At 37.6% G+C, this 25,153-nt stretch overlaps 1 protein-coding gene across 2 annotated transcripts in view; it reads right to left on the reverse strand.

The window, feature by feature from the left end:
* The window catches only part of CAMKMT (calmodulin-lysine N-methyltransferase), a 362,828-nt gene that overhangs the window by 51,402 nt on the left and 286,273 nt on the right, over nt 1-25,153 (reverse strand). Inside the window, exons 4-6 of one of the 2 annotated variants that reach the window (XM_058551323.1) lie at nt 7,994-8,054; nt 6,003-6,057; nt 4,889-4,952 (exon numbers count right to left, since the gene is read on the reverse strand). In XM_058551323.1, the coding sequence (XP_058407306.1) occupies nt 4,889-4,952; nt 6,003-6,057; nt 7,994-8,054 (180 nt within the window). The remainder of the gene's footprint in view (nt 1-4,888; nt 4,953-6,002; nt 6,058-7,993; nt 8,055-25,153) is intronic. The other variant, XM_058551324.1, reaches the window with a different exon arrangement.

Genomic DNA, 25,153 nt, shown 5'->3' on the forward strand with positions numbered 1-25,153 from the left:
TTAGCCTCCTCCTGCAATTAGTGATTGTTTTATTTATCGTAATTTCATATACATTTTGAAAGTTGGCATTGTTCTTTAAGGAAGAAAGTATTTTTAAAATAATAACATTGTGACTCACAAAGCATTATTTTCTTGGTTTATGTTACCTTTATTTTCATTGGACCATTATAGGTGAGGGTAGGAAACTATGAAATTATAATATAAATCCTGTTCATTTTGATCTCTAAAGGTTTAAAAATGCTTGATGTGGCCATATTTGCTAATTTAAAAGCTGAAAATATTCTTAAATGTGCTTGTTACTCAGATGAACTGAGAGGATGACACAGGTGCTTTGAATTCTGTTAGCAATGTCAACTGTTAAGTTTATGGATGAGAGGACTTTTCTTCCAGAGGATGCTGAGGAAATGAAAGATGACACTCACCAAATCATTCTAGTTTTGGGGTGACAAGGAATGGTTTAATGGGGGGAAAAAAAGCTTTGAAGTCAAAGGAACCTGGCTCCTAGTGCCAGTTCTGATACTTAGTGGCTGTGCGAACTTTGGTAAATTAACCTCTCTGAGCTCCTCTCAAAAACGAGAATAATGATACCTATTTTATAGGCTTAATGGAGTACCACAAAGAATAAGCCTGGCACATATTAGGTGCCTAACTCACGTCAATTCTTTATCTTTTTTAATAACTCAGGCAAAAGCTTTGGAGGGATGAAGAGGCTGGTGATAGTAACTAAAATGAGGTTTGGCAGTTAAGCTTTACTTTCTTTTCCCTGCTGCTCAGAACTAATTATGTGAACATTTATATTATATAATATAATATATAAGTATACATTGCAGAATATAATATATAAATATATTTATATTTATATTGTAAGTAAGTGGAAGGAATCAAAGAACGTCTGGCCTGTAGGTTTTCAGTGTCTTTCCCATGTATCATTGTGCTCTAGCCAAGGCACAGTCTGTGTGCCACAAGAACAGGGACTTGGTCTGACTTGTCCACTGCTGTATCTTTAGCACTTGAAATGGCATGCAATTAATAGTAGTTGAAATAATTTTAATTAATTAGCTTAACTAATTAAATAACTTAAATTTAATTTTCAAAGCTATTTGTTGAGCTCCTACCCAATGTGAGGCACACAGCATCCATTTATGACTCATCTAGTAGATAAAAGTACAGCTGGTATTGATATTTGAGGAAAGGGTCTGGACACAGGATGATGGCCTGGCATTCCCAAGGTCTCAACCATCCATAGCACAGGCTGCACAGTCCACATGAAGTCCTTAGTTTATTACTCAAGTCAGGGATTCTGTTAAATAAAATAATGTTAAGCCAGGAGCATCTCCTTTAAAATGCACATGAGATTTACCAATTTTTGGAGAATCCTAAGCTCGAGATCATGATCCAGACTGTGCATACTGTGGGGATAAGATGCTTGTGGGTCAGAAGCACGAGAAATGGGTCACCAAGCATTGCCATATTCTGCAGATAACACTCTTGATGTTTACCAAGGATGGGTCAAGGCAGGTGCTTATGTTGGGCGAATTAGTGAGTGTGCCAGAGAGGGCTGCTCACCTTTAGTTGTACTTTTATTCATCATGATTTGGAAGTGGCTTAGCATCGATAACTCAATATACCATTTCTCTCCCCTATTCTTATGTCATTGTCATTACCAGCTATAAACTTTATTGAGTATTATCTGTGAGCACTTGGAGAATTCTTTCTTTATTACACTAAAATGGCAGTGCCAAAGAAAAGAGAACACATTCCACACTATTTTAGGATAAATTTGAGAACTAGATGAACCAAATGACCCCATGTCCAATTCATCCTTTGTTCTCTTCAGGTGCAGATAAAAGGGCATTTGTTGGAGAGGCAGCTCTCAGGTAGGGGGCTCTGGGTTAGACCCAGCAAGGCAGTTTAAGGACCAAGAAGAATCTCAGGGACATCTAGCCATGGGTCTGAGGAAATATTTAGTACTTACAACATTCACTTATACCTCAAGTCTTAATCTCTTTTCAGATACCTCTGTTTAATCAATCTCAAATCAACATCTGGCTTTCCAGGGTCAAGGTAGAGAGCTCTAGAAGACATAGCCAATCCATTTGATACATTTTAGGGAGATAATAAATAACCTCACAATTGCTTGATATGTTTCTGTGATATAAAGATTCAGAACATATCCATTCATTGCCTCATGCATTTAAAAAATAGAAATAACTGAAGATACAAAGGAAATATCAGGAAACACTGTTTTTCTTTTAAAAAAAAGGTAAAAGTCAAAATCTTAGAAGCTTAAGAGAGTAGGAAGTAAGACTCAGTTGGATCCATTCAATTCAGACTCCAAGAACTACAAAAATAATTTTTAAAATGATAAGAATAATATACAGGCCAAAACTCAGATGTGATGTGCAACTGCCAGGTCGATTTTCAATTACATTTCTCTGATGCATTCATTTGTTTCTTAATGTGCTCATCTTGCCCATTAAGAATAATTAGCAGCTTTGCTTAGAGATTTTCTGGCTTCTGGCAATGTTTCTCTCCTTTTTTTGTTGACATCCACTTTTACTTTTTAGAAAGTAATTTTTGGATAATATCCTACAACTGCTCTGTAATTTAGGCTTCCTAAAATTTTAAAGGAAAGATGTAAACAGTAATTTTTAAATGAGTTTGTTTCGATCTATACACATCAACAGTATGTGATTCGGTGAATTAGTTATTCTTACAGAATGCAGGCACACAAACAGAAAAAAAATTTTTCATTCATATTAACCTCTCTCAGAAAACAGCTTATGATGAATGCCAGTTGTAAGCTCTGTTAGCAAATCAAGAATAACATTAGTATTACAAGCAGGAAAAAACACATTGCCAATTTTTAAGGCTTTACACATGCTTTTTTCTCTTAATTAAAAAAAATTAGATCTAGTTACAACAGAAAAAGGCACACAAACATACAACAAAATGATAAAAACTGAACTCCATCAGGCAAGTCCTAAGAAATGAAATAAAACACACTACCAGTTTTGGTCTGCATCCTGAAAGGACCTACTTTATCTACATTGTAAAGTTCTTCCCCTCCTGCCCTTTGGCACCCCGCTATATTAAACCCATTGTAAAACTCAGCACAATAAAGCACTTTCAGGGCTGAGCTTCTGAGGACCAAATGTTAAAAATCCATTTTCTTGGGAGGGGGCTGTACCAATCATTTCTTTGAAAGGCCGGCAGAGTGAATACAGAATCTGAGATTTCCTCTCTGATTTCAAGAGCTAGCATGGCATCTTTGCTGTTTAAAGTAAAGTAAAGACGCCTTAATTAATGATATTAGCATTGCTTCCCTTCTTTGGAAGCTCTGTAGTTTAGCTCAATAATAATTTTAGTACAGTCAAATTTACCTACTGACTACAGATGCTTCCTATAGTTTAATAAAAGTTCTAATTGGTTTCTGATTAAATAAGACACCTGCTGACTTGAGAAAAACCTCAGGTTGCTGGGCCCAATCTGAAAGTTTCCATGGCTAAAATGACCTTCTCTTGTCTAATAATCCTGCTTTTTTTCCCCCAAAAAAACATCCGTTGGGGCTGAGCCAGCATACCTGACTTCCTCTTGTTCTGTCTTCCCTGACATGTGGAGGAGGAGTACAGTGAAATGATACAGTGCACAGAATAACTTAGAATACAGCAGAGTGAATGAAACAACATCAGCTCATCTTCAGGAATATTTTGAGAAACTTGCGACAGTCTGAAGATCATGATTAAAATCCTGCATTTTAAAAAAGGAAGCACCTTTTGTGATCTCTTTCTCTTGTGTGAAAGGCCAAGATTGTGATTGGCTGTTTTTTCTTCCTTAATTTTTTTTTTTTTAAGTCTGTCAGGCAATTAGCTGGGTGGGGCTCTGTAGAGCACACAAGTGCTGCTGAACAATATTAGCTACTGTGCCTCTTGTACCTCCTTTCTCCTGTCTGAGCAGCCTGATGGAGCTGCTGCAAATTTTATTTTTAAAGAATTACATAGCAGAGGCAGAAAAAGAAAATTGAAGGTAGGTTTTATGTAAGATGCCACAAAAATCAAAACTGCTTTGGCATTTTGGGGGTCTAAAATTCAAATAAGTAGATTACCTCCTTCATAATGTAAATGTAAGGCACACCAAAAAATCCAAAGCAAATATATCTTCCACTTTTCCTCTCAATTTCTAACGGCTGTTAACTGCCCCTGAACAAACTAGCTCGATTGCTAAAGTAGCCACAAATTATGCTTGCTTTCTTAGTTAAAGTACAGTTCAATTTTCATGAACTCTGTGTACATATTAGTAAAGCATAATCTAATATAATGGGGTTTGAACTGTACTAGCATAGCAGGAAAAAAAAAGAGATAGATTTATAATCCCAAATGAAAGGAAAAAATGAAAAACTGATAGCTGTTTCCTGTGGGGGGATATAGGTACCTCCTCAGCAATTAAAGTAGGTACAATATTACGTGGTACATACCATAACAAAGGCAAGAAAAGTAATAACGAATGTGAAGCTGGAAATTAATTTTTGCAAGCAATATCCAATATAATAAATATGAAATTATTTTATACTGGCAAATTTCAATAGAAATAAAAGGACAAGAATGCTTGAAAATTATTAAGAAACAAAAATGTTCTTATTGTCTTGAGTGGTCCACAAATCATAAGCTCCTTTAATGGGAAGTGACTATAAAAATCTATCAAAATAAAAAAACCACTTAGTCGTATCCAATGAATTCCATATATTTCTACTTTTTCTTAATTACTTATCATGTGTGTAGGGGGAACTCTTTTTTTAATACCCCATGCTGTCTTTCTTTATATCAATTGTTACTCAGCCGGGAAAAAGGAATGAGCACAACAAACCCGTTTTCTATCTGAATAAGGATACTTCTGATGGCCTTTTCATTCCCATCAGTTAACAGAACTTCTTTGACATCTGCAGAAATAGCAACCTGAAAAAAAAAGGGAGCACAGCAAACAATGAGCAAATATGCTTGTCTGTGTGGAAGTGAAGACAGGAGTGACAAGCCTTCAGTATCATGCTTCCTCACCTATTTCTCTGTAACAATCTTCAATCTTTTTTCATTTTATGTCTGCATTATTTTAATCATTCAATCAAATCAGTCAATACTTTTATCATTCCATTTGCGGGAGCCTCTATCTTGCTATCATTCTGTTCGGTAATTGCATTGTGACAGCGGATGATGGTATTCTGAGAGGCTTTCATTTGTGGGCTTCTGTTTATCTAGTAGAGCCATCATACAAGGCTGTCACTCTGCCTTTCAGCTTGCTTCTGTCTGACTGCCTGATGCCCTTCATATAACTTTGCATTGCAGGCAGATGGCTTTGTGAGGGTAATTTTTTTGTGAGCTTTGACATGCTCGAACATTGGGCTGTAACCTCGACACATTGTGTAAGAGCGACAGGTTTGTCAAATGCCAATCAGTGTAACAATATGCTTTTATTTGTAGAGACATAAAAACTTGTCTAATGCACTGTGCTGCTACATAATATCTCCTGAATACATGACTCAGAACCCAGAGAATGGGGAACGACGTTCCTGAATGGCCAATCTAATTCAAAAGAATCTAATTACTGAGCGCTCTGGATCATGTTTGTTGGTGTAATAATGCAGGCAAAACATTAGCAGCTATATCATGGTGCTCCAACTGTGATTCGCCAGGCTATTCCTGTATCTTAGCAAATGGGACTATAATCTGAAAAAAAAAATGCTTTCGCTATGGCAAAGACAGACTGTGCGAGGCCTGGAATGTCACAACAAGCGATATTGACTACACTGAGGTAAAATGTTTCTGCTCATCGAGGCAACCATAAAATCAATATGATCCAAAAGTAAGTCAATCTAGAAGGTCTCTCAAGACCCGACAGCTTGACCGCAGCTGATGCTGTTGACAGTTCTCTGACCCAGCAGTTGGAGGCCCTGGAACATTTTTCCTTTTGTTCGTCTCTCTGAATGGGATTGGAATTGAGAAAAGACCTACCATGAGCCCAGCCAAGCATGTCATGCCACCCCCTAGCTCACACACAGCAAGGTCCCTGAAAGAGAGAAAAGAAATGGTAGAACCCATACAAATTAGATGAAAATGGTCAGAGAGATATATATGTTACAAGAACAAATTGCCATCTGCAGTGAGAACGGCGCTACCAGGAAGTTGTAGAGACATGACTAGGCTACCTCATGTCGTTTTGCGTTTTAAAAATAATTATGAAATAGAAAAGTCACAAAGCAGGCAAATCAGTGGGGGTTCCCTCATTAGTGTTCACTGCAACATTACCACCGCTGAGCTGAAAAATCTGAGAAGGTTCCCTTTTTTTCCCTTGTCAATGGCGCTGTCTTTTAGAACTAAACTAGCTAGAGTAGCGAAAGATAATTGTTAGGAAAGGATAACACTGTTAATCCACATTCATTCCTTCAAAAACAGTGAGACAAGTAAATGAAGAATATATGTGAGTGTGTATATACCTATATTATAGTCACATACACAACACACACACATAAATAGATGCAATCTTGAATTTAAAAAAAAATTCTAAAACAAACCGAAACATTTTGTAAAGCTGAACCACCCTCTTAAAGAACAATTACACAAAGAACATTTAGCAATTAACACTTAAATCACAATTGACCCCAACACAACACAGTGAATAAACAATGCAGGGACATAATATGGTTAAGCCAGCAAACCCTGGCTAACGTAATGACTGGGCTCTGACTTCACTGCTCAAAAGTAAAGCGGCTCAGAGTTAAAGCTGACAGTCTAGGGTGGCACTCTGCACTTACCTTCCCCTTTGTGCCTATATGTCAGCCCTCAACGTGTGACATTCTCGCCCTGGCCCACTGCTCGCTGATTGGAGCGCCAGTCAAGCTTAAGCACAGCAAGATGAGCAAATGCCAGACTTCCAGGGCAGCTCTGCAGCCCAAATTCAATACTGCCCTGTTCTTATTTCATTTGCTTAGACTCTTAAGATTGTTTCTTCTTCCCAGTTTGGGAAGTTTATTACCTCAACAGGAGAAAAAAAGCAGAATTAAAAGGGAGGGAGAAGTAGAAAGAGAGGGAAGGAGAGAAGCAGCTAAGCGAGGACATTCATATTTCGAAATACACTTAATGAGTAATTAGTTGTTCAAAGCAATTATAGACTAGTTGGTAAATATGGACCCATAGAGCTTCAAACAACACATATTATTGACCCAAACTTGTAAGTACATATTATTAAAACACACATCATGATCACTAATGGCTTGTCTGTAATCATAATGGGCTATTCAGGAAATATATGTTGGATGACTTTTATAAAATGAGAATTAAAGTGAAAAACCTATATTTTCTAGGTATACCAAACAGCTTCAGAAGTTTTAAATAAAAGGATTTTTTTTCTTTTTCCGAAATTCCAACCAGGGGTTTGATCTATAATGCACTATAATGCACACTGACAGTTGAAAACATTTATTTCTGTAGCATGAATCCATAATAGTAATTTATATTTTATAAATACATATTGTTAGGTATATAAAATACCTTTAAAACCAGGGTAGGGTGGCATCTTTAAATAATAGCTGTGGGGTATTTATTTATCAAATATTCTGTAGTGACTTCCCTAGCAGAAGTTTAAAGAATGTCTTTATTGTTTTTTTTTTGACCTTCACAATCAGTAAGGATTGATTGGAGCTTCACTTTTGTTTCCCAAAATCAAAGTGAAATAAAATGCCTTGAGTGGAAATCAAAAGCCTTTGACATATAGCAGAAAGCTTGCTGTGCAATATTAGTACCCAAAGGCAATTCAGATTTCTTTTTCAGAAGCAACATGTTTTCACCATGAACTTCTTTTCCCTTTCCTTCTTTCTTTTTTTTTTTATTTCTTTCTTATATTTTTTAACAATTAAATTTGAAGAATGTAATCATGGCAATCTTTAACATGCAGATACAATACCAATAATGGGCTAAAAAATATCTTCTTAAGTGCAGCTTTGTACCTGAATGCATTACTGTGCTTGAGGCAGTAGTAAGCCAAAACCTCTTCAGCCGGCCAGACGCCTGGAAAACAACAAGAGGACAGACTTTCTTACTATAGAAGTCTCTTCTGTAATCATTCTCTATAGTCATTCTCTTAAGAAGTGGCTTTTAAAAATAATGCTCAGTACAAGCTATTTCAACTTGAACCAAACTTAACATAATTATTACTAGTAATATGTTGTATCACATGAGTTTCTTCTGTTGTTGATCATAACCCTTTTCCCAGAAAATAGTAAAACATCCTAAATAAATTTTACTAAATTTCAATCACAACAAAACAGCAAAAACAATTACCAAAATTACAAATATCAAAAGTTAAATCTTAATGGTATTTCAGGTAGATCTTAATCTTGTATACATGAACCTTCTTTTCAGCCAGTTCATAAGCATCAGTTGAAGACCTACTGTGTATGCGGCCCATGTTAGGCAAAAATAAATGGAAAAATCACTTGAAGGAGCAAATAATACCATTGAGGTCATTATACTTTTTTGTTTGTTTCCATACTAATGTTTTTTAATATGCATTAACTATTTATGCACAAATTATTTCCTTTCTTCAATTAAAAAATATAAAACTGGAGTATAAAACTAAGAAATTTAACTTTCACCAACTTTGGCACATCTTTAAATTTAACAATAATCCTACCCTACCACCCAATAATCCTACTAAATTCCATGGATGGGCATTTTCTAAAATCATCATCTGTAAATCATTTATTAGAAGACATATATAGTCTTCATAAATAAATATAAATTGCTTAAAGAGAAGACAAACATGCTTGGAAATTATAGTTTCCAGTGGTTATCACAGGATGGCATTTGTAAAAAATTACAAATGCTTTTAATTTTTTTCTTTATACTTTTTGTATTTTCCAAAATTTTTACAATGAAGATGTATCACTCTTATAATCAGAATGATCAGAATAAACTGTTGTGTTATGTGCCATCGAGTTGGCTTAGACTCCTGGCAACTCTGTGAATGAGTGATGGCCACAGTGTCCTGTCCTCAACAGCCTTACTCAGCTTCTGTAGTCTCATGCCTATGGCTTCCTTTATGGAGTCAATCCATCTCATACTTGGTCTTCCTCTTTTCCTGCTGCCTTCTACTTTTCCCAGCATTATTGTCTTTTCCAAAGAATCCTGCCTTCTCATGATGTGCCCAAACATAATAAACTACAGCCTTATAAAAATTTTGTTTTCCCCAACTGGTCAGATCAAAGATCATGCAGGGCGCCAGGCATCCCGCACTGCCTGAGGTTGAGAAGGCTCTGGAGTCCTGGGGAAGAGCCGTGAATGTTTGCTGCCTCAGCACTAAGCACTCTTCTAATGGGGCTTGATGCTAAGATTGAAATACCTAATGAGACTTAGTTTTTTTCTCCCAAATGCAACTCCTCCTTAGAGGAGTAAGAAATCTGAACATTTCAGAGAAGAGGATATCAAAGAAATGGTAAGTAAAATCCTAAGAAAATCAATGGGTAAATATCTGAACAGCAAAGAGATGATTCCATAGAGCACTTGCTGCAGGAAAGTCCAGTCAGGTGTACTCACTAGTTCAGCTCCATGGCATTTCTGGTAGAAATGACAGTTTGGAGGAAAAACAAAGTAAACCAGCAAGAAGTTTTTGGAGTCATATTTAGGAGGAAAGTCAGAGAGGCAGCGGAGTATAGCACTTAAGATCACAGGTACTTTGGAACCAGATTCTTTGACTCCAGTCCCAGCTCTGCATTCCCTAGCTGAGTGACCTTGGATAAGTTACTTAACCTCTCTGTGCCTCAGGTTCCTTGTCTGTAAAGTAACATAATTGTAGTATCAACCTCACAGACCTGTTGTGAGAATTAAATGTAAAATATATAAAATGTATAGAACAGTGCCTAACTCATAGCAAGCTCAAAGAAAAAGAAAGAAAGTTGCTGTTAATGTTATTCTCCTTCAAAGGAGGATAGAAGAGTGGAAGACAGAATAAGTGAACCCAAAACAATTATCCCAATAACCAGAACAGATGGAGAACCTTTTGGACCTGCTCCTACTCATGAGCTTTGGCACGAACCCAAAGTCCTAGTACCTGGCATACTTCCACATAAAAAGAACTCTTTAAGACTAAAGTACACAATAAAAATCTCTGAAGGAAGAACCCAAGACAGTGTTCTACACCAAGTAGAGATAATCACCACAATAATGATGTTCTTTATGCCTTTAGTAGATGGTTTTGAGGTTTAAAAAAATAATGATAGGGGAAGAGTATTTAACTAAAATTCAAGCCTTGATTAAGTACAAAAATGTGACTTCTAAAATGTAAAGTCTTTTTAAATAGTTTTACAATTTTCTCAAAAAATCATAGAGGTTGATTTTTAACTCAATTAAATACAAAAATTACAAAGAACAAAGTTTAAAAATCACCTAAAATTCAACCACTAGTATATAATTACTGTTAACATTTGGGATCATTCTGAAAAATCTCTCTAGGCATAAAGATATTTTACACGATGAGACCTTATCATGCAGGTATTGAATAATCTGATTTCACCCCACTCAGTATGTGATGGATGGCTTCTCGTGACAACAAAAATATACTATACCTGCATCATTATTTACTGCCTAGATATTTTATGTCTGCATCATAATTTATTTAACCAGTTTCCTCTTGATAGACATTTAAGCTAATGTCTAAGTTTTTGATATTATGAGATTATAAATAGTGGTACAGTGAAGACACATTTTTTTCCCCAACATATGATTTTTCTCCTTAAGTCAAACACCCAGAAATGGGAAATCTGGTCAAAGGCTATGTACATTTCACATTCTGATATATGAAACTCTCCTCCAAAAAATTTGTACCAAACTACACCCCCAATAGGAGTGTTTATTTCCTGAAAGCCTTGGCAACATAGGGTTTTGGCAACCTATTTTATTTTTGCTAATCTGTTAAGTTTTTTAAAGTTATCTCTGTGCAAATCAAAACAAGAATGAGATACCGCTTCACATCCTCTAGGATGGCTATAATCAAAAAGTCAAACAATAACAAACGTTGGCAAGGATGTGGAGAAATTAAGTAAAATGGTGCAGCCACTCTGGAAAACAGTCTAGCAGTTCATCAAAAAGTTAAATGTAGAATTACCATATGACCCAGCAATTCAACTCCTAGGTATATATCCAAGAGAAAAGAAAATATGTCCACACAAAAACTTGTACACAGATGTTCATAGCAGCACTAGTCATAATACCCTAAAAGTGGAAACAACGCAAATGTCCATCAACTAATGAGTGGATAAATAAAATGTAGTATGTCCATGCAATGGACTATCAATTGGCAGTAAAATGAAACAAAGTACTGATTCATGCTACAACATGGATGGAGCATGAAAACATTATGCTAGGTGAAAGAAGCCAGACACAAAGGACCACCTGTTGTATGTTTCCATTTATATGAAATGTCCAGAATAGGCAAATCCATAGAGACAGAGTATAGAGTGGTGGTTGTCTAGGGCTGGGATGGTTGAGAGTAAATGAGTAGTGACTGCTAATGGGTATGAGCTTTCTTTTAGAGATGATGAAATCTTCTAAAACTGATTGTGGTGATGGTTGCACAACTCTGTGAATATACTAAAAACCACTGGGTAAATTGTATGGTATGTGAATTAAATCTCAATAAAGCTGTTATTTTAAAAAGTTTTCTCATTCCTACTTGTGGAAATAGAAGGGTCTTTTTAAAAAGGTTTAATTTTTAAAGAAGTTATACATATACATAGTTTAAAGAGCCATTGGGTTCTATAAGAATGATTAAGACTAACGTAGTACCCAGCCCCTCTCTGCAATCTTTATCCTTCCTCAGAAACCACTACTTTCAACTCTTTTAGCTGATTCTTCCAGTAATTACGTCCATATTTCTACATAATATGTTTGTGTTGTTACTTTATGATTTTTCATTTTTAGGCAAAATCTACTGACCCTCACTACAGAAGATAAACATTTTTTGCTTTTATCTCTACCCCTTTCCTCACACCACACATACCATGCTCCTTATCCACCCTCTCCTCACCATCTTCCTAATATAGATATATTATAACTTTGGAAGATCTCTACTCATTATCAATTTTATAATGACCATGAAATAAAACTGAGCCATGTAGTAAATAATAATTGCTTTTTCTCTCATGTATAATTTTTTTTCCTCTGGAGTTTATAATTGCCTTTTTTCTTTCATTTGCTAAAATTTTTATTCAATCTCAAAATCCAGTTGTCAATTTCTCTCAGTACATTCATTCACATCGGCTATTCTTATCAACCTCACAAGGAAATCTCTCCTGTTGCCTTCTGACTTGCCTTAGTCTGGACTGAATGCCCTCTATGCTTGGTACACAGCTGATATCCTGGAGTCAATCTTCACTATCATTCCAGGCTTCCTTTTGCCCTTCTCCTGTGTTCCATTTCTTGTTTCCCCTATCCTTTGTCTTCCTTTCTGAGTTTACGTCCTCATTTTAGGGCAACACATCCTCCAGTAGCTTCTTGAAAAAAAGTGTGGGGGAGGTAAATGTTTGAGAACTTGCATGATTCAATGGGTAATTTCTATCTGGAAACTCCACGTTCTTCAGTTCTTGGAAAGTTTCTTGGGAAGTTCCATTGATTATTTCCTTACCTTCATTTTTATCTGTCCTCTTTCTCTGAAACTCTTTAATTTGGATGTCGAATTTCCTGGACTTATCCTCTAATTTTCTTATCATTTCTCTCCTGCTTTCCATCTCTTGTTGTTTTTTACTTTCTTGGAAATTTCCTCAACTTTATCTTCCAACCCTTTTATTGTTCTTTTCATTTGTGCCATTGTTGATGGTAGTTCTCTGAATTTTTCTTTTTTAGAACATCTTATTCCTATTTCATGAATGCAGTATCTTTTTAAGTTATTTGAAAATATTAATTATAGTTTCCTGTAGTTTTCACATCTTTACCTAGCCTGTTTTTTTCATGTTGCTTTTCTCTGTTTATTGGTTTTGGTATCTGTCACATTAAAAGCTTTCCTCAGATATCTGGTAATTCTTTGTTGTTTGCTTAAATGTAATTGTAGAAAGACACAAAGCTGATCTGAGGTGAAGACGGCTGAGAGTTTGTGGGTGGGATATGGGTAGAGAGGCTCGGCATTCAGTCTGCATATGTTCACCTAATCCACCCACCTTACTTTTGGTACACTCTATGATTTCAACTGTGCCTGGTGTCCTCTAACCCAAAAACCCTCAGTGTAACCGTCAGAGAAGAAGGGAGTACAGAAGGGGAAGTTACCCAGTAGCCTGGAATGGGGATACAGCTGCTTCTTAACTTTCAATTGATCCTCCTTATTTTAGCCCCCTTCAACTCCTACTTTTACAATTAGCTGGTGCCACCAATTCCTGAGCCTTTCAAAGTTTCAGAAGTATGAACTGGGTTGGTTGCCAACTTTCCCAACTGCTGGCTTTCTCATATCTGCTAAGTCAATAACTTCTCATACATTTGCTTCCCAGCTTCCAAAATTATATTGTTGTATGCTCCCTCATTCTATCATCCTTGTGGGTTTATGTCTTAAAAGTATGCCTTTACAGTGGTTTGGTGAGGTTTCTGAAAAGAATTAATTTTAATGCATTGTTCAATCTCCAAGTTTACCTGAAATCCAGAAATGTATGGTCTTTTGAATGTAACTGTGGCATAGTTCTGGAATCCAAGACACACAGTAACTATCCTTATCTCTCACAGAGTACATTTTAACATAAATAGTTTAAGCTCTGAGTGGTGGGGTTTTGGTACACATTCCGGAAGAACAGGCTTTGTGAAACAGAGAGAAACTCATTGGAAAAGTGACGAGAATAATTTTTAGAAGGATATACAAGCCATGGACACTAATGGTAGGGTTTTTTATGCTCAAGTTTTTATACTCCATTAGCAATATTGTAGAGCTCTATCAATCAATTATAATCACTTCCGCTATATTTTTTACATCACCCGATGAGTCAGAGCAGAATGCCCAAAGTGGCATTTAGAGTAGCTAAAATATTGATCCCCGAAAAACATCACAAAACATTTTAATTAATGGTATATTCTAGGTAATTTGTTCCTTAAAAGTTACTCAGAGGCATGTAGTTTCCTAGTCCTTAGGGCTTTCTGTGCAAATAGAATTAGTTTAACTCATAGGAGAAAAGGCCTCCTTCATCCATTGGGCCTCCATAAAAGCATTAGCTAAACAAGAGCTCTATTTGGAAGAAGAAGACTATATTATACTTGGGTTTCCATGGTCATTTGATTTCATTCCGTTTTCTTTCTTTCTTTCTTCCTTCCTTCCTCCCTCCCTCCCTTCCTTCCTATCTTTCTTCTTTTTAAGGAAGATTGGCCCTGAGCTAACATCTGTTGCCAATCCTCCTCTTTTGTTTTCTCCTTTTTTCTCCCCAAAACCCCAGTACATAGTTGTATATCCTAGTTGTAGGTCCTTCTAGTTCTTCTGTGTGGGATGCCATCTCAGCATGGCTTGATGAGCTGTGCGTAGGTCCGTGCCCGGGATCTGAACCTGCAAACCCAGGCCACTGAAGCAGAGCGCGTGAACTTAACTGCTACGCCACTGGGCTGGCCCCCATTTTCTTTCTAACAAAAGGTTGGTTCTGTGCAGATGCTTCTGTCAGAACTGGGCCTGTCGAATCTGTTAAACTTTAGACAGCCCATAGCCAGCCAACACTAAAATATGAAAAACTAGCTATTTACGTAGCAATCATAAGAGGTAAAGTTGGTGATGGGATCCATTTAATGTATGTAACCACTTTTTTGTTGTTTGTGAAGTAGCTAGTTTAGAATTATTTTAAATGCCAAGTTTTGTGGAATAATATGGAAACAAACAACACATCCATTGTTAACCCGAAGGGTGAACAAATCCTAAAATTAACTGTATATAGATATTAAGAGACAGAAGTCTCTAGCTAAGCATGGGTCCTTCGAGATCACTTCCATTTGAGAGCCTTTTGCTTCCCTGTAGTTCATGTTAGAGGAAAGTCCTGAGACTTGGACAGACAGCATCTGACAAGCAGCACTGCTGATTCCCTCTTCTCACACTAACAGCTTCTACTTGCCCCATGATGACCACATACCCAGCTCTTGCAGCAAAGAGATGGCTTTTCCGTGATCAGCTGATGTCCACACAAGCAGCAGCTTTCTTTACCCTCCTCAAACTAAACGATCATATCCATCATGCAGGAGTCAGAACTAAGGCCCCTCTCAAATCTGAGACTCAAATGGAGAGGCCAGCACACCCTTAGCTAAGCTGTGTACTCTTCTGGAAGAAGAAATGCACTGGTGGATGTTACTAAAATGAAAAGTTGCTCGTGCTGGAATGGGTAGCTAAAACGCTTGGACTGTTTTCAGTGTTTACACTCTGTCTTCTTTTCCTTAAACATTTCTGCTTTGTCATTGATGTTTCAACCCAGAGTGGAAATCCATAAGAGGACTACAGAATGCTCCATAAATGTTTATTGGGCATCTATTATGTTTCAGGCCCTGTGGGTCAGCAGGGAATGAGACAGCATGGTCACTGGAGCTTCAGTCTAGCTAGGGAAGGAGACGGTAAAAAAATAGTCACACGAATAATGTGCCTAATTATAAATGTAATAAATGGTGTGTAGGAAAAATAAAGGGTGCTTCTGAGAATATATTACAGGGCACCTGGGCTGGTTGGAGGGAAGGTTGGGAGGAGTTCATCAAGGAACACTTCCTTGTAGAAATGGCATGTAAGCTGAGACCCAGAGGATGAAGAGCCAAGTTGAGGAGGAAGAGGGAGACAGGAGTGGAGGGAGTGGTTCACAGAAGAGGAGCCCCATGAAACAAAGCTTTGAAGAGGAGAAGAGCTTGATGTTCTAGGAATGAAAATAGGGTCAGTGGAGCTGAAGAATAAATGAGAAAGGAAGAGATTAGTACAAGACGAGACTGGAGGGGCGGTTAGGGGTCAGATCCCACAGGCTCAAAGGTCATGTTAGGAATTTTAAATTGCTCCTTAAAATAAATGATACATTTTAAGCAGCAGAGTGGCATGATCACATTTACATTTTAGCAGATGAGTCTGGCTACTGTAAAGAAGATAGATTGAAAAGGGGCAAGAGGAGGCAGGGGAAACTAGGTGGGCGGCTACTACAATTACCTAGGTGAGAGCTGATGGTAGTTTGGGTGATGGTTAGTGGAGATGAGGAAAAGTAGATAGATCTGAGCTATATTGAGAAGGTACACTGACAAGACTTATTAGTTAATTAGATGAAGGGGGTGTTAAGAGAGAGGGAAGTGTCAAGTATGACTTAGGTTTATGGCATGAAGAAGTGGGTAGATGATATACAGCAGACACATATAGGCTTTTCCTTCAGTTTTATATGAACCGAGGAGGCTGAATTCATGGTGCAAAAACACTAGCATAGGGTCTGGGGTCTGATTCTGGCTCTGCCACTAACAAATTGTGTGATAGTAATTTAGCCTTTCTGAGCGTTAGTATCCTCATCCATCTAGCAAAATGCTAGGCTTGGGTTAGATCGTGTCTAGGGGCCTTCGGGCCATAAAGAACTACAATAAAGAACCAGAGCTCACACTCTGGAGTTAGAGTTTAGCTTGAATACCAGCTATTAAAGTTGTGTGACCTTGGGCAAGCTACTTAAAATTTTTAAGCCTCATTCATTCATTCATTCAACATACAATTATTGGCAGCCAGGCCTGTTCTAGGAGTTAGGGATACAGCAGTGATTAAAATAAAGCCATTGCCCAAATAAGCTTAATAAGGGCAATAGACAATAACAAGATAATTTCATATAGTGATTAATGTTGTGAAGAAAATAAAACATTAATGAAATAGAGAATAACTACAAGGCAGGGGGTTGCTACTTTTGCTGGCATTGTTGGGTAATGCCTCAGCTCTCTCATTTGTTAAGTACAAGCAATAAAGGTACCTACTCATAGTGTTGTTGTGAGGATTAAATAAGATAATGCATGTAAGGCACTTAGAACAGTGCCTGGCACACAGTACACTTTTTATAAAGTTAGCTGTTGTCGCCGCTGCTATTGCCATTATTATTATTTTTACATGTTTTTATCCAGGGAATTTTATCAACCTTGATTATATTTTTATGATACTTTCAGGGAGATTATTATTCCTAATTGATAACACCCAAATCAAACCAAAACTGAACTTTGAAAAAATTTGCCCTAGCTATGGGAACTTTGAAAATCAATCCTTAACAACAATTCCATATACATGGACAATACTTGTTCTATACTTGTCCTCCCACTCTGACCCATTAACAGACTTGCTGTGAATAATAAATTATTAAGTGCAGGCCTCCCTATGTTTGTGGAGCCAGATCAGAGAGAACACGGGTACATCTGAGTGAACGAGAATGTCAGCGTAGCCCTGTACTGTGAGCAGGTGGACGCTTGCCCTGTGACGTTCTAACATTTATTGAATGCTGAACGCTGCCCAGGCACTATGAGGTGGATGAGGAAATCGAGGTACGGAGAGGGTGAAAAACCTCCCCCCAAATCAAGCAGATATTTTGTCACAGAGTTGGAATTTGAACCCAGATAATCTGACTCTAGAGCCATTCTTCTTAACCCCTGTGCTATACTGCCTTCCACTAGATTCCAAAAACAAGGGTCCTAATGAATTGTTTTGCAATTTCGCTTCTTCTCGTGTTCCTGGAGAAGCCAGGTGAACTAAAAGGACAGATAATGAGCATGTGAAAGGAGGAGAAGTGAAGGGGCACAAAAAATTGCCCAAGTATTTCAACAATAAATTCTTCTAGGACTATAAAATGGGTCAGTTTACGGGTGTGATTTGATTAAACATGCATTAAAATTTAAAACTTAAATTTCAGTTCAGATACCTATTAATGTGATGATTATGAGGTAAGGGAAAGATAAAAGGAGTCACAGCTCTGTCCTGATGCTGAGGTAGGGAGGGGAAGATAGTCTCCAGAGAGCATTCCCCAGAGGCCTCAGCCTTTGGTCTGATGGTCAGTTGTAGAGTAGATGCTGGGAAAGTAACTAAGTGACAGATGAGAAATGGACACAGGACAAGGAAGATGCTGAAGGATCACTGAGAAAAAGAAATACAGTAATCCCCCTTTATCTGTAGGGGATATGTTCTAAGATCCTCAGTGGATGCCTGAAACCACGGATAGTACCGAACTCTATATATACTGCGTTTCTTCCTGTACATATGTATTTGAGGTGTGACGGCAAAACTAGCACAAATTTCTTTTTCATCCTTCACAATTTCACAGATAGAAGATTCGTTCTTATCGTAGATCTTAGCAACCTCAGCAAACGATGTTGTTCCTTTCCTTATGAAGTTAAGAACTTTCACCTTTTCACTTAAAGGAAGCACTTTACAGCTTCTCTTTGGCATATCCAAATTGCCAGCATCACTACTCTTGTGCTTTGGGGCCATTATTAAGTAAAATAAGGGTTACTTCAACACAAGCACTGTGATACCATGACAGTCGATCTGATAACTGAGATGGCTACTAAGTGACTAACTGGCAGGTAGCATATAAAAGGGATGATACACATCCCAGACAGGACAGACCACGACAGCATGAGATTTCATCACGCTACTCAGAATGGGGCACAATTTAAAATTTATGAATTGTTTATCTCTGGAATTTTCCATTTAACATTTTTGGACCATGGTTGACAGCAGGTAACTGAAACTGCGGAAAGTGAAACCGCAGATAAGGGGGGACTACTGTACACTACAGCCACAGCCACAGCTTCAGTGGCTCATACAAGGAAGACAAGAACTTGGAAGACAGTTCTGAGGCTTATTAGCTTTGTGAGCTTAGCAAGTCACTTAAGCTCTCCTTATATCAACTCCTTATCTGGAAGTAATAACACTACCTACCCCACAAGTATAGATGTGAGGATTAAATGAAACACCAATTAAGTGCTTAGTTAGTGTCTGTTGTTATTGTTATTAGCAGCATCACTTACTGAAAATTTATTTACTGTTTGGCAAACAATGAGCTGTGTATTTTATATGGATTATCTCATTTAATCCTTAAAACAACCCTATAATAGTGCCAGCCCTGTGGCATAGTGGTTAAGTTTGGCATGCTCCACTTTGGTGGCCTGGGTTCTCAGGTTTGGATTCTGGGCACAGACCTATACCATTCATCAGCCATGCTGAGGCAGCAACCCACATGCAAAATAGAGGAAGACGGGAACAGATGTTAACTCAGGGCTAACCTTCCTCAAGCAAAAAAAGAGGGAAATTGGCAACAGATGTTAGCTCAGGGCTGATCTTTCTCACACACAAAAAAATAAAACGAAACAAAAAACCAACTCTATATGATAAGTACTATCATTATGGCCAGCTAAGGGGCACAATAAGGTACAAGGAAGCACAGAGAGCTTAAATGGCATAGTCACGATCTGAGCCCACACACTCAACCTCTGGAGCCCATTCTCTTAATCACTACACTATATTGCCCCAACCCTAGCAGCTGGTCCTAGAGTCAAGAGAACCAGTTTTTAGTTCTCATAACTCTGTCAATAACTAATTTGGGGACTTTGGACAAATCATATTTGGGCTCTAGCTTCAAGAATAAAATGGACAGGTAGAATTGATTTCTCAGGCCTCTTCTAACTCTAAATCCACTGGCTATAGATCATTATATTTGTGCATTTCCAAAAGAAAGCTATAAAATTGTCAGTGGGCTGTAGCCCATGACATTTTAAGGAAATTAGATTGGTTAAATTATTTCATTTGCACTATAATCTCAAATTTAAACCCCTACGAGAAAATATTTTAGATAGGATTCAAAACGGTGTTAGAAGTCAAGTCTTCATAATGTCTATTTTAATTGAATTAGAACCGCCTTTGTTAGTTAAATTTCACAGCTTCAGAAAAGAACTGCTCTACATCTATATATTCTAGTTGTGACAGCATTTTATTTAGTTAATCTAGCATGTTTAATAACAGACAACTTCCTCAAATACAATTTTTCCTCTCCAATATTGAGCACAATTCTCAGATATATTCTGTATTTTTTCCTCAAACATATTTCTTCCTCTTCAGGGTAACAAACTACTTTTTGGGCAGAAGAAATTTTCCCGAGGTCTCAAAGCACAGGTAGAAGAACATCTCCCCATGCGAGCTCTCTGGGCCTTGCTGAGAAAATCCTCCATCTCCATTGGTCAGAGACGATGTCAACAAGTGAGAACAGTCATTCTAGAAAAGGTAGATGCAGAAAAACAGACCAGAGTGCTCCTAGTGGGAGAGGAAACCTGGCGTGGGTTTTGCCAGAAACACAGCACATCCTTCCCATAGTAAAAAAAAAGAGAAGACTTTCACCGTCAGTTTTACTCCAAGTAACACCCTCCTCCAAGACCTTGCTGCGCTCAGCGTCCTCAGAGCAGGGTGATTAGGCCACCATTTTGATGAGATCACCCTTTTCCCTTTTAAATTTAGGACTGTGTTGTGTCTTGAAAAGTCATGTAAGAGCAGAAATGTGTCAAATGTAGTGGAACAAAGAAGAAAGTGTTAGAAATAATTGTTATTGTTCTTTATCTTAGGTATTGAGCCACTTCACCAACACAGACACACACTTGTTACACGGCACGCCAAAGAAGAGTAAGGATAGTGAGTTCCCCCCCACCCGAGTTACCTATGATTTATGAATTTGATTTCTACAGCAGCTGCCTGCCTTGGAGTCCAGCTTTATCTCACTTCAAGTAAACACTGACTGAATTCCAAACAAATTGAAAGCCTTGTGTTCCATGTGGAGGGCATGCTCTGCACATTTATGAAAGCTTCCCTGGAGAGAAAACGGTATTCAGGAGGCACGTGTTACAGGTGCCAAAGCAACATACGTTTATTAAACAGCCCTGGTATTAGGCTCGTTAGGCAACAGAACTCGTTTATTTAGCATTGTTTATTTAGTATTGTTTGGAAGGTGTGCGTCCCAGCATTTCAAAACTGCCTTCATTCCAAGTTCCTCCTCTTAGGAAAGGGGAAGGAGGAGGACCGCCTCACCTTCCTACAGCAGGAATTGCCATTAGCAAGTTCCAAAAGGTAAAACACCACTCAGCAAATTGACTTGGTAAATAAGGCAACATCTCATTGAGGTGCAGTCTAAACCCACTTTAAACAAACCCCTCTCTGCCATTTTATCTGAAAGTAAATGTATGATATTCAGATTGCTAAAAAAGTCTGCGAGTTGGCTGAGAATCTCACCTGTGCCAAATGGCCAGGGCCCTGTCCTTCCTGTCTCCCTGCTCATCATTATTCATCGATAGGAAGGAAACATGATGGTCTGCTCTCCAGAAATTTCTGCTGCTGCACAAACTTGGGCGGCTCACTGTAACTAATGTGGAAATGTAGTGCAAAGCACGTCCTGGCTGTAAACACAGCGGTCTTGCTCTGTCAGGGCCATCTACAAATGGCTCCAACCAACTTATATGATTGTCTTTCACACTTTTTTGTATTTTTTAAAGAAATGAATTTGCTTTCATTTTCCTTCCCCAATTTTACAATAGTCATTAAAAATTAAGCAACACTGGGAAAAGCCTTTTGTGATTATAGCCTTCATTCTCCTGCAACAAACTGGATCTACAAATTTACGTACCATTGTAGATGTAAATTACAAAATTTATATTCAACTATATTAAAACATCTATTCCAAAAATGATTACCAGTTGTGAAAAGCAGACAGGCTTATCACTTGCTGTCAGTTGTTCATGTCTAGTTAAGCAATAATGTGCTAAAACTGCTCTTTTGTTTTGTGTAAGAATTTTGGCAATAGAAGAAATGAACACTCGGTTAATAAAAACTCAGGCTGCTTTTTGCTTTGATGGAGGAAGCAGCTGCCTGTTTTCATTTGCTGCAGAGCAGCAAAACCCATCAATATAATAAGCAGCTTAGATGCATCCATCCACAGCATCTGTAAGGATATAGGGCTATTCGCTCAAAACCAATCCCTGGTTTAATTTTAACAAAGATGTGTCTGACATATTTGAAAATGCATTATAATAGGTTTTGAAACATGAACAATTTCTCTTTCTTTTAAATACTTTTTACAGGTTTGAAAGGTTAGCATACATGCTGAATGATAGTGATGATAAAAACCAGCCCAGATGTGAGGCCATCCTAAAACAAGGGCAGAGAAGAGAGCAAATCAAGAGGCAGTTACTTGGTTCCCTTCAAAATGGGAGTAATTCATTTGAATGTGCTTTCATTCATTTATTCATTCAAACAAATATTTACTGAATCCTTACTATATACTGAATTGGGCTAGATACTGAGGCCACATTTCCTGCTCTCAAAGAGTTCCTTCTTCAGGGGAAGAGATGGACACAAAAATATAAGTAAAACAATGCAGTAAGCACAGTGATACAGACTCACATTTTTCTACTACCTTTTTATTTTTTTTCAAATTAAAATGGGCATAGAACACATTAGAAACCATTTAAAATAAAAATTAAAAATCAAATACTATCTCTTCTATTATATAGTCACACACTTCATTAGACATACTGTTAAGAAAAGATGATCTGAAAGAAAATTGAATTATGTTTAAACATATGTCAAACTGTTTACTAGCGTAGCCAAGAACTATTACACTTTGGAGAGAAAGTTTTTGGATTTTAAGTTTTGTTTGGACAGCCTCTGATTTTACAATCACCATCAGACACTTTTACATGATCATGAGTATACCACATAGAAAGCCTAACAGAAAACACAAACTTTAAAGTAACTTACAATGTGATACAATATGCTTTGGCTAATAAGCATGCTAAGAGATTTTCATTTTATTTTATTTTAGTGCTTGGTGGCATTCCAAAAAGTCAGATAATTCTAAATCTTCCTCTTTTTCTGATTCAATATCAGATAAGTGAGCATCTCAGCATGATCAACTAGGGACCTGTCTGATGGTATATGTGAATGTAGGGTTAGCCATCACAGCTTCTCAGGATATAAAATTTAAATGAGCACTCATTTGCAGAAACATTGAGAAAATGCTCCCATAAATGTAGAGCTAAGGGCTTTCTTATTCAGTCATGTTCACTATAAAATGTACATACCTGGGTTTTAAAAATAACCTTTTTATTTTGGAATAATTTTAGATTTACAGAAAAGTAAAAAGTTGCAAAGATAGTACAGAGAGTTACCGGATACCCTTAACCCGGTTTCTCTCATTGTCAACATCTTACACTTGTCAAAACTAAGAAACTGACATTGGTACATTAATATTAACTAAATTCATGAGTTTGTTTTTAATGGAAAGGTTACTATTCAAGATGAGGGCTGATGAAGGTGTGTGTCAGAAAGTCACAAATTAAAACCTAAAGGATAACACTAGCATCTATCATATCTTTCCTTCTCTTAATTCTCTTCCTTCCTCTTAAGTTACTCTAAAGAATTCATACCAGATTTAAGAGTTAAAACAGGACATAAAATGCATATACTTCAGAGTTCAAAAAAAAATCTGACTCCATCAAGAGAACTGTGTAGCCAAGTGAAGCCATGGTTCCCCATTCCATTGTTGAACGGGCAGAATATTATTTCTAGGTCATTATTCACATAGAAATTCTGATTGTCCCTATTCAATTAATACTTCCATATCACAGTGTGATATGGACCTTATAACCAATCTGTGGCAGCATGAGTTAAGAACCACAAAGAAGTCAGAGGTCATTATTTTTCACCCATTCAGAGTGTTTATAAAGCATTCACTATCCACCCTCTCCTGTCTGTGCATGCTTTCTTCCTTCCTCTGCTCCACTGCTTAAAGGCCAGGCACAATACTTCCAAAATCTTGCAAAGCTTCATGGGCTATTTACTGGTTAATGGTGGTCTCTTCAATAGCAAGCTGAAAAGACACCTTTGGGGAGATTCTCTCTAGTTATAACTGGTAGTTGCCATGGACTGAATTGCTTTCCCCCAAAATTCATATATTGAAACTCTAACCTCCAAGGTGATTGTCTTTGGAGATAGGGCACAAAAGGAGGTAATTAAGGTTATATGAGCTCATAAGGGTGGGACCCCGTCATGATAGGATTAGTGTCTTTATAAGAAGAGACTCCAGAAAGTGTTCTCCCCAACCCTGTGCTTGAACAAAGAAGAGCCACAGCAAAATGGCCTCACACAGCATAGAAGCCTCAAAGAGAAGCCTCAACAGAAACTGACTATGCTGGTACCCTGATCTTGAACTTCCAGCCTCTGGAACTGTGAGAAAATAAATGTCTGTTGTTGAAGCCACTCAGTCTATGTCATTTTGTTATGGCAGCACAAGCTGACTAAGACAGTGGTCAACCCTTGGTGCCTGATGTTTGGGTGAATACTCCCTCTCAAGCCCCTGTACATTCTAAACTGAAAGAACTCCCTCCCTAAAATGTAGACAGGTCGCACAGAACAGACAGAGCACAGCCATGGCCTCAATGGAGCCCTTCACTTTGTCCATTACTTTCTTCCCTCCTTTCCCTTCAGTTTCCCCTCTATCCATCTCATCTTCTCTCCTATAAAAGTTTATCTTTACTGCAGTTTTAAGACCCCTTTTTCCATTTAAAAGAATTCATAATAGAAAAGCAAACAATCATACTCTGATAAAGAAATTTTGCTGATAACATCTTCAAGGTTTCATAAGAATATTTTGATCTTTCTTTATGTTGTCTTTGAACATAAACTCCTTGGGGGCAGGGAGCTCATTGCTTTTCTTACTTCTCTGTGGCATGTTTACATGATGCATGGGAAAGCATACTGAATTCATGTAGAACAGTAGCAAAATGGTCTAAACTTGGAACTTAATAAAAAATGAATCCTGTTTTTTTTTTACAAGGTTTATTTGCTGGGCTTTATATGATGTATTTACTCAGGACCTGATTCTACCTATAAATGCAATCACAGGTCAATTCTTGTGTGGATAAGTTTCTAATTGCACTCAATCCACTTTCACTGGCTTTCTTATCTATATTCACAATCTGCAGAGGTGGCAGGACAATTATCACCAGAAGACAGGATAGATGCTCTGGGGAGTAAGGCTGTCCTGGGCCTGAAAGGTGCATGCTTACAAGTTTCCAGGCCAGCAACAAAGAATACGCATTCAATAGGCCATCTTTCTCTAAATCAATCCTTGTGCCTCATTCAG

The sequence above is a fragment of the Diceros bicornis genome, chromosome 12, assembly GCF_020826845.1.
Source record: "Diceros bicornis minor isolate mBicDic1 chromosome 12, mDicBic1.mat.cur, whole genome shotgun sequence".
In the NCBI taxonomy this organism is placed as follows: domain Eukaryota; kingdom Metazoa; phylum Chordata; class Mammalia; order Perissodactyla; family Rhinocerotidae; genus Diceros; species Diceros bicornis.